At 40.8% G+C, this 10,862-nt stretch overlaps 1 protein-coding gene across 1 annotated transcript; it reads left to right on the forward strand.

The window, feature by feature from the left end:
- The first annotated feature begins 2,931 nt into the window (after positions 1–2,931).
- LOC137937293 (uncharacterized) lies at positions 2,932–9,796 on the forward strand. The gene is made up of 4 exons (XM_068782373.1): positions 2,932–3,054; positions 8,072–8,266; positions 9,028–9,093; positions 9,155–9,796. The coding sequence occupies exons 1-4, from the start codon at positions 2,932–2,934 to the stop codon at positions 9,794–9,796; spliced, it is 1,026 nt and encodes a 341-aa protein (XP_068638474.1).
- The last annotated feature ends 1,066 nt before the right edge of the window (positions 9,797–10,862 follow it).

Here is a 10,862-nt window from a genome sequence, read left to right on the forward strand (position 1 = left end):
AACATCGATGTTATGGACTCCATAGCATCTAGAGTCATTGCTAGACGTAGGACTTAGGTGGGGTCACTTTCAAGTTAAGTTAAGGGTTGGGTCTAATGTAATTTTGAGTTATGAGTGTGGGCCAAGCCATGGCTTGGAAGCTGTAAGTCTTGGGAAGTGTAAGCGGCATGTCTTGGGAAGTGTAATTCTTGGAAAGTGTAGGCATCATGGTGGGAAGTGTAAGTCTTGGGAAGTGTAAGCGTCATGGCCTTTTTGTTATAAGGAGGATGTAAATCTGTATGAAGTATGCATTGAATAAAAAATAGTGTAGACTGTTGGATTCTCCCTCTTTGAGGTCCAAGGTGCAAGCTTCTTTCGAAAGCTTGGTTATCTTCATCTTCCTCTCCATGTCTCCCTACAGGTTCAGGTGGTGGCCTGCCTACGAGTCCCTGTATCAAATTCAAGATTCCAAGAAGTCCAACCTTTCCTCTCAAACGTATTCCAATCAGGAATAGAGAGATGAACGTCGTGTGAATCGATCCTTCTCAATGGGGCATAACAACCTGGTATCAGAGCAGACCACCGGCGACAATCCATCTTCTCTACATGATTGCCGAACTCTGGTGAAGGAATTTCTGATCGAAATACAAAACCACTACGCTGCACTCCGCACTGATCTTAAGGAGATGAGTGAGCTTGTTCGTCAACTCACTCTTCAATTTGATGCAAATATTGCTCAAATTTCTGCTAGTCTGTGTACTGCCGCATAAACCAAATCAGAAAAATCCACGAAGCATGACATCAGAGAGCCCTCTGTCTCTCCAGCGACGGCGGCGACTGAAATTGAGGACTCAACATGTCTGACATCGGAAGGATCCTCCACACAACCTTCGTTGGAAAAAAAGGGAAGGGGATTTGCCATCACACGCTTTCTTATTGGACACCGTGCATCTTCTCGAACCGAAATCACCTGAAATCCCGACGCTCGCTATCTCGGAAAAACTTCCCAAGCGTCCGAAATCAGACGGTGAGGCGACATCCAAACCGAAGACCTACTTTGCCATCGCGGAACCAAGACACATGTTCGTCGAGAAGCAGAAATGTTCTCAACTTAGGGCACTCATTCATGTTGTTCGCCATCCACAACATCTCAAGCTCAATGGGCGAGAAGTCGGAAAGGGGCTTGAAAATTCTAGACAGGCACCATTGACGGCTTCTACGAACCGACACCCACCAAAACCTCGAGATTTCGATTTCGAAGTTGAAATTGTGGACCTGGCGGTAGAATTGAGGTCTTTCACTGAAGATTTCGAATTAAAATGGCTTCAACAAGATGAGCCCCATGTTCATGGTGCTGTACAGGACCTTCAATTCGTGGTTGCTAGGCCCAAAATCAGGTATGCAATTGTCGTTCCACCCTTTCTTACAGTGGAGCATACATCAATTTGGCTGTTCCGTGAAGCAGAGCAACGAAAATATTTTGCTGGAATTCGGGTTTGCCTGTATGCATTGCGTGATGGAATTTTTTTGGGTTTTCTGGCAACGGTACAGAAAATGCGATGGATGAAATTTTTTATTACGGTTGATGGGAACAAAATCAGTGCGTTTGTTCTTTTTCATTCTTCCAGCAGTAATAGTCAATCTGGACACGTTGAGTTTAATTTTTTGGATCCCATGTATGCTGCTCCGCCACGAAATTTTTGGGATGTTGTTTTTTTTTCTACGGCTGAGCACAACAGCAATGACCTTCTTCCAGCTGCACGCGTGGATGAAGGACATGTTTCATACTCTGTGATGCTGCAATTTTTTTTTGTGAACGAATTATGATGTTGGGGATGCACTCGGCAATAGCGTGTCTGTTTCATTCCTGGAATTTCCGGAAAGGAAGACTCAGGGCTGCAGGACAAATGTGTCTGTTTCATTCATTTATAAGGGGCCTGTAGCCAAGTTCCAAGGGGTGAACCTGTACGGGCAGACCCTGATTAACAACACAGATGATGAGCAGTTGCACGAATTGGTTTCTGAGTTTGGTCTAATTACTTCACGCAAGGTTTTTCCAGTGAACTTGATAATTGTGTTGCCTGGTCTATATGATATCATTATTAGGATTAAGAATTCTGCTACAAGCCTTGTTGTTTCAATTCAGAGTGGGGATCTGCCTGCTAAAGCTGGTTCTCTAGCACCATCTCTGATAGAGAGTGGTAAAGCATTGACTACAAAAGGTATACAAGTTCTTGAACATGTTGGCAAGCAGACTATGCTGCTACTAATTAGTGATACTGGTATTGAGGTTGAGCAGAATTCAAAAGAAGCTGATCTGGACACTGATGTTGAACCGTTTGAGGAAGCCACAATTGACCGATACTTGTACATATATGGAGGACCTGAACAACTTGAAGCATTGGAAGCACTGTCAAACCATTACAATCTTTTATTCAATCGGAGGCAAACAAAATTATCATCAAAACATAAGTCATTTTATGATGCCGCAGTTAAGCAAGTTAAGCATATTTTTAACTTGAATACTGAAATGGATGCTCACATTGTGGATCCCGACAAAGGAAAGAACATTGAGACCATTGAAGGTGGGAGCGGTGATGAGATGAAAGTGTTGTGTGATGCACGTGTCAACAAGGCAACTGATATGGCTGTCGGGCTTGCAGCTGCCCTTGGAGGACTAGCTACTAAAGAAATACTTCGGCGTACTACTGATAGACTTGAAAGTATTCACTCAGAGGGGGTCCATAGGCTTTCAGAAGTATGTTGCAATGCTGTTTCTCAGCTTCTGATGTTTGGAAAATCAGTCATTTCGAATGAAAACAAAACACATGGGGAAATGTTTGAGGATTATGTGACAATTTCCTGACCCAGTGATTCAGTTTCAAAAGCTACGATCATAAGAACCAAGACACAGTCTATGACTGGCATCTCTGATGTGGTTGAAGCCTTACAATGGCCTTGAAGGGTCCTTCTGCTGATGGACATGATGGCCTTCCTAATGAGACTTCAGTCCAGCAAAAAGTTGATGCCATCTCCAATCTTCTTCGAACCAATCAAACTACTGCCAGAGACAAGGTACAGGATGGACGGCGAGTAACACTACTGAAGCCTCATGGGACCCGTTCCAGCTTTCCGTGTTGTCTATCCCCTCTTACGAACTTGAGGACAAACTCTTTCTCTAGGAGGGGAGTGATGTTATGGACTTCATAGCATCTGGAGTCATTGCTAGACGTAGGACTTAGGAGGGGTCACTTTCAAGTTAAGTTAAGGGTTGGGTCTAATGTAATTTTGAGTTATGAGTGTAGGCCACGTCATGGCTTGGGAAGTGTAAATCTTGGGAAGTGTAAGCGGCACTGCTTGGGAAGTGTAAGTCTTGCGAAGTGTTGGTGTCATGGTGGGAAGTGTAAGCATCATGGCCTGCTTGCTATAAGGAGGACATAAATCTGTATGAAGTAAGCATTGAATCAAAAATAGTGTAGACGGTCGGATTTTCCCTCTCTAAGGTCCAAGGTGCAAGCTTCCTTCGGAAGCTTGGTTATCTTCATCTTGCTGTCCATGTCTCCCTACGGGTTTAGGTGGTGACCTGCCTACGAGTCCCTGTATCAGATCCGGGATTCCAAGAACTCCAAACTTTCTTCTCAAACGTATTCCAATCAGGAACTGAGAGAAGAATGATGGGTGAATCCATCCATCTCAACAGGGCATAGCAGAGATGTTGGAGAAGGCCCGCTTGTGTTGACAGACCTGCCATGCTATGACATATGTTGCAATGGTGGGCTTCATGGCCTACATAAAGAAATCTGCCCGCACGTAATGCAAGGTTTTTTGGATGACTTCATGTGTGCTATTATGGTAGGCAGAGAGGTTTGTTGCAACCAAATCGGAAGTGTGTTGTATATAGATGCTCTTGTTGTAGCAAGTAAGAGAATCTTGGAGTGACCACTTAGAGTCCATTGTCCCCTCTGTAATTGTTTTTTGCAGCTCTTGTATGACCGGATTCTTGGTATTTTTCTCCTTAACCAAGTCTAAGAGGAGAAAATGAGGCTGGCTGATGGCACAGATGAGCTGTCAATTCTCCAAACATCGTGACAAGGCATCCGCAACCGTTTTTAACCTCCTGGAGTGGTACTCCACTGAAAAGTCAAACCCCATCAATTTACTAATCCAATGCTATTGAGGAGAAGTAGTGAGGCTCTACTCAAGAAAAAATTTAAGACTGTAATGATCAGTGCGGATTAGAAATGCATGGCCCTACAAGTAAGGTTGCCAGTGTTGGATAACCTTGGCCAATCCAATTAATTCCCATTCATATGCTGCCAATTTGCGATGCCTTGTTGCCAATTGCCTGCTGAAATATGCAATAGGGTGGGAGTGCTCCTGTAGGATGGCCCCAATGCCCCCTCCGGAAGCGTCACACTTGACCAGAAATAATTCCTCAAAATTTGGGAGTTTCAGAACTGGTGCAGAGGCGAGAGCTAGTTGAAGATCTTTGAAGGACTGTGTGGCCTATTCATTCCAAATAAAGGAAGTTTTCTTGAGGAGGCTGGTCAATGCTGCTGCCACATAATTTTTTATGAACTTTCTGTAGTATCCAGCCAACCTAACCCCCCCCCCCCCCCCCCCCCCCCTCTCAAAGCGGTGTTATTCGAAGGTTGTGGCCAATCGGATATGGCTTGAATCTTCTCAGAATAAACTATGACCCCTGCATGTGAAATAATATGGCCGAGATAGGCCACCTGGGATTTTTCAAAAGAGCATTTAGATTTCTTTAAATAAAGTTGGTGGGCTCATAACAATTGAAACAATAAACTTAAATCCTCTAAATGTTGATCCCTGGACTTGTTGTAAATGAGTATATCATAAAAAAAAAATACAAGCACAAAATTACGGAGATAGTTTGGGAATACTTCGTTCATTAACGCCTAAAAAGTGGATGACACGTTTGATAACCCAAACAGCATCACAACAAATTCAAAACGGCCGTGATGAGTGCGGAAGGCAGTTTTCTCAATGTTAGAAGGATTCATACAAAGCTGATGATACCCTGAGCGCAAGTCCAATTTGGTGAATACCCATGAACCATGTAATTCATCTAGGAGCTCCTCCACCACAGGTATAGGGAACTTATCGTTTATGGTTTGGGCATTCAAACCCCTGTAATCGACACAAAATCTCTATGTGTCATCATGTTTCTTAACGAGGAGGACTGGTGAAGATAATGGGGAATGGCTGATATGAATAAGGCCCTACAACATTGTGTGGCACTGCCTTTCTATTTCACCTTTTTGGAGATGTGGATACCAGTATGGTCTAACCACCACTACATCTGAGCCGGGTTTTAAACAGATCCAATGATCATAGTGCCTCAAATGAGGCAGCCCTGAAGGCTCTTGGAACAGATCTGAGAACTCATCTAGGAGTTTGTCTAAAGTGTTGTCCGGTTGGTCTTGTTTGTGAAGGGTATGAATGTGATGTGGCTTGTCAACTTGATTGTCCTTTCAGCGGAGAAGTCCCACAAAATGGGGCCCAAGGTTTGCAACCATTTAATACCCAGTACCATACCCGGCTAAAGGTATGATAAAAAAATAAGAATGAAAGGGAGTTGTACCAATTGAAAACTTTATCGTTTTGTTGATCCCATAGCTAGGGACTTTCTCTCCATTGGCAACTTAAACTGTGGTTGTTGGGTGGAGAAGGATATGCAGTTGAAGGTGTTGAGCAGCTGTTAAGCTGAGAAAATTGTGTGTACTTCTCGAATCCATGACTCCCACAAGTTCCTGGTCCATCACCCGTGCCCTGACTTGCATAGTTTTGGCAGATTTCTACCATTTAATGGCATTCAGAGAGATTTCTGGTGTGTCCTCCTGTAGGACCATAACCAATTTCTGGTTCTGCTTCTTCATCTACTTCTAGCCAAAACAATTGTTTACACTGGTGGTCTGCCCTGTATGATTCATCATAGTTGTAACACATGTTCTTTGCCTTGCAGTCAGTGATGAGAATGCAAAATATCATATTTTTATCCCTTAATGCTTAGGGTTTTATAATTATTTGGTGCCTAAATATACTCATTATTCTTATATTTTGATTTAGGATGCAACTAGAGGCGTTAAGTGCAAAACAAAATTAATTGGACGATTCTGGAAAGTTTACTGTTTCATAATCTGGGCATAACTCTCTCATGTGAGCTCTCATTGCGATAATTCAAGATCATATGGAACACTAAGAAAAATTTATACTACTGTAATGTTTTGAATTTTGAGAGATACTGGTTGCATCCAGACCTAATGCACGAAAAAGTCAAAAACCCTAATTATAAAAGGAGACACAAAGAGAGTTCGGCTGGACGCCCCCTCTTGGTCTCTTCTCTGGCTTTTCATCCTCTTTTATCTAGTTTTTCCCTCAGCTTTCTTCATGGCCCTGCGTAGCTAAACTTTCATACTTGGTCAAAGGAAATTGAAGCCATCGGAATCAATACAACAGTGAGATCTTATTTGTTTTCATCGTTCAATTTATGTTTTCCGTATCTGATATTCTTCTATAATTTTCTTTCATGATTGTCTCGTTTAATCACTAGGAGGCCTACTAGTTTATTACTCATTGCAATCAACTACTAGGTTAGATATCAAATCTGTAATTGTTTAATCCCTCTAACCTGTGAAGCAATCGAGATTTGATGATTTGCAGTGTCAGGAATTATTAGATCTTGAGAAGATTGATGGACTAAATTAAATGCAGCTACATGTGCTTGTGTCGTTTAGCTTCATCAATCTTTCTAATTCTTAAGGTTACTGCTAGATTAAACCTTTAGTGCTTATCTTGGGTTGTTTAGTAGTTAGGGTTAATTGGATCGCTTGTTTTTAACTACGAAAGGAGAGATCAGAAGATAGTTTCAATGGTGAATACTCAAGTCTGAATTGATATATGCTTGCATCGATGATCAGCAGTGAAATTTTGATGGTGGATGTTGACTTAGACCAAGGTTTGTTCTTTTGATTGATTTTGATTCTTTTCATTTGAATTGTTTCTAAGTTGCTTTTCTCAAAAGTGTTTTCTTCATACTCAAACAACCCCCCCCCCCCCCCCCCCCTCCTTATTGACCGAGCATCAAAGTAGACTAATCACACTTCATGGGATCGATCCTTACTGCACTACTACATATATTTTTAGGAGTATATGTTTTATTTTAGGTTGCATGCAACAACACACCAAATTTTGGTACCATTGTCGGGGAGTGATTCTAGTTGATTTTTATGCTTCTTGTGATCATTATTTCGTACTTGAAATTTTTGAAAAAAATCGTTAGTGTTTTCCTTGTTACGGTTTTGGCTAAATTCTGACTCCGAATCCAAATTCCACTGTTTTCTATGCTCCTTAGATTTTTTATTTTTTTCATTATTCTAGATTTTTCCTGATTTGTTTTCATATTTTATTAGAGTTTCCTTGCTTTTTTATGACTATAAATCGATCTTCTAATCAAGGTGATTTGCAGTGCGATCCAGAAATAGAGAGAACTTTGTGCATGTTAAGGAGAGAAGCTCGGAGGAATTCTGAGGAGAACGATCTAGCTCTTGATTCCCCATTTGATAGTGAACCTAATTTAAAGGAGGAGGAAATCATGGCTAGAGATCGAACTTTGAAAGAGCTTGCAGCCCCTGATTTGAATCAACGACCCTTATGCATAATGTTCCCTACTTTAGATGCTACTACTACATTTGAATTAAAATCTGGAATAATACATCTCTTGCCCACTTTCATGGTCTTGCAGGTGAAGATTCTCACAAACATCTAAAGGACTTTCATGTGGTATGCATGAGTATGAAACCCAAGGGGGTGACTAAAGAGGAAATAAATTACGAGCCTTTCCATTTTCTTTGAAGGATTCGGCTAAGGATTGGCTTTATTATCTACCCTCTAGAGTATTACCACATGGCATGAGATGAAGAGATTGTTTTTTGAGAAATATTTCCCAGCTTCAAGGGCAGCCAACATTCGGATAGAAATGTATGGTGTAAGGTAGAATAACGGAGAGTCCCTACACGAATACTGGAAATGTTTCAAGAAATTATGTGCAAGCTGCCCCCATCATCAGATTAGCGAGCAACTTCTTATCCAGTATTTCTATGAGGGCCTTCTACCCACTGATAGGAGCATGATTGATGCTGCTAGTGGAGGAGCTTTTGTGGATAAAACTCCCGAGGCCACGAGAAACTTGATTGCAAATATGGAGGCCAATTCTCAACAAATTGGCACTAGGCTTGAGCTTCCATCTAAGAATGTTAATGAAGTAAATATTTTCTCCCTTGAACAACAAATTCTGAGTCTAACTTCTCTTGTTCATCAAATGGTTGTAGGTAATATGCAAACAACGAAGGCTTGTGGGATTTGTTCAGTAGTAGGCCATCTAACTGATATGTGCACAACTCTTTAAGAGGAGCCCACTGAGCAAGTGAATGTGGTGGTGGTTTTCCTGGACAACCACAAAGGAAATATGATCCCTATTCGAACACGTATAACATGGAATGGAGGGATCATCCCAACCTTAGCTATGGTAATCCACAAGTTAATCAGCCCATGACACAAAATCACCCAAGTTACCAACAATATAAGCAACCATATCCCCCTAGACAATAACCGGGCCAAACTTTCAATTCTGGCATGTCTTTAGAAGATATTTTTAAGTCTCTTACCCCTAATACTTTGCAATTTCAACAGGAGACGAAACAATTTCAATAAGTGGCAAGGGCCAATATTCAAAGTTTGGACAATCAAATGGGCCAGATGGCAACCACAATTAGTCGGCTAGAGGCACAAAGTTCATGGAAATTACCCTCTCAAACGATAGTATATCCAAGAGAAAATGCAAGTGCAATCCTTTTGAGAAGTGGTAAAGAGGTTGAGATTCCAGTAAGGGTAGCCCTTGCATCGTCAGAACAAGAAAAGGAGAAAAATGTCATTGTAGACAATAACGATCCCAATGATGATGATGGAACTAAGCGTGAGTTTTCACCTCTTTCTAATTATAAACCAGCTCCTTGTTTTCCTCAGGCTTTGGCAGATTCTAGAAAAGATGAGCAAATTAAAGATTTATATGAGACTTTCCGTAGATGTGAGGTAAATATTCCACTTTTAGATGCTATTAAACAAGTGCCTCATTATGCTAAATTCATGAAAGAACTGTGCACAATTAAGAGGAAACATAAACTTCAAAGGATGTGAGAAGGTGAGAGTAGGGGAGAATGTTTCTGCAATTATTCAAAGAAAACTCCTTGCGAATTGCAAAGATCCAGGTATGTTTACTATCCCTTGTACGTTAGGTACCACTAGATTTGAGAAGGCCATGATTGATTTAGGATCGTCGATTAATGTCATGCCATATTCTATATATGCTTCTTTGAAACTTGGACCTTTGAATAAAACTGGTGTTGTCATTCAATTGGCTGATAAATCTAATGCTTATCCTAAGGGCTTAGTTGATGATGTTCTTTTGAAAGTTAATGATTTTATTTTCCTTATTGACTTCTATGTGCTTGATATGGAAAATGATGACACAAATGCCCTTATTTTGTTAGGAAGACCATTCTTAAAGACATCCAAGACTAAGATAGATGTCCATAGTGGCACACTTACCAATGAATTTGATAGTGAAATTGTTAAGTTTAACATCTATTATGTCATGAAATATCCTTGTGATGATAATCTTGTTTATTCTATTGATGTGATTGATTCTTTCGCACAAGAAGTTTTTGAACTTGATGGAAAAGATGAATTGGAAGTTTCCATTAGTCAGCATCTTGAGAAAGAGAATGAGGGTTAGCCTTGAGTTCTAATTTGTAGGAAACTGTTGCAGCATTGAATGATATTCCACAATTATAGCAGTCAGGTAACATTCTTTATATTGCGTTTCCGGTTTCTAACGAGAGGCATTTACCCTTGTTGAATTTATGGAAAAGTGAAATACTTCTTTGACATCAATAACTTGTTGTAATCAGAGTACATAAACCTCTATTTATAATAGATATAAATAGAGGAAGGTAGTAGAGTCCAATTACAATAAAACTACCCTTGTCCCAATAACATCCAAACACTTAAAGATAAGTCCTAACATAATTAAATAACTCAATATAGATAAAAGACAAACATAACTCAAACTAAAACTCTTCTTGGTCGTGACCCTAAGATAAAGATACTTTTATGAGTCCTTCTTTATCTTTCAACTGATGTGATAATGATGCCAACTCATGGTAATCATTGTGGGCCTTCCTTAGTCGTGTGCCCCATCTTATAATAATCTTACATATGTGGGCCATCCTTGGTCGTTTGGGCTTGATCTTATCTTCCAAGACTCCCCCTCAAGTTGGGGGTGAGAGAACAACATGAACTCCTAGCCTTCATCTTTCAACATTCCCCCTCACGTTGCTGCGTCCTTCCATGTGGCCCTGCAGCATTATAAGTGAGATTAAAAATCACTCCTAGCCGGTAATCCATTGCTTCATACTCCAGTCTTAATGCTGGATGTAGGGCACACTCCACTGCTATCGGTAGTGTGTCTCTCGGCATTGCTCTGAAGTGTCCACCACCGTGTCCCTCCACAGGACAATGACTCTCTAGTGGTAGGAGACATAAAATCCAGTACAAAGGGGGTGAGGGTGGGGGGTGTGAACGTTGATGTAATCATAAGTTCCTCCGTCATGGACTTCCAACCACAAATAATTTTCATCTTTTTGACAAGGATGAAGTTTCTCCGTCATGGACTTCCAACTATAAATAATTTTCATCTTTTTGACGGGAATGAATTTCCTCCATCATGGACTCCCAACCACAAACAATTTTGATCTTTTTTACGGGGTAAAATAAATGATGACATGAGGCCACTTCGTATT

Source organism: Aristolochia californica, unplaced genomic scaffold (assembly GCF_029961685.1).
Source record: "Aristolochia californica isolate CCGP_79_NKW_82.1479 unplaced genomic scaffold, dmAriCali1.0.hap1 SCAF_7, whole genome shotgun sequence".
Classification (NCBI taxonomy): Eukaryota; Viridiplantae; Streptophyta; class Magnoliopsida; order Piperales; family Aristolochiaceae; genus Aristolochia; species Aristolochia californica.

What these genes read in the sequence shown, in the direction of transcription:
- LOC137937293 (XM_068782373.1), top strand. Translation starts at nt 2,932, where the DNA reads ATGGCCTTGAAGGGTCCTTCTGCTGATGGACATGATGGCCTTCCTAAT. An exon ending in CATCTAAGAATGTTAATGAA is followed by an intron (nt 8,267 to 9,027) that starts GTAAATATTTTC and finishes TGTTTTCCTCAG; the next exon opens with GCTTTGGCAGATTCTAGAAA. An exon ending in AGACTTTCCGTAGATGTGAG is followed by an intron (nt 9,094 to 9,154) that starts GTAAATATTCCA and finishes AATTCATGAAAG; the next exon opens with AACTGTGCACAATTAAGAGG.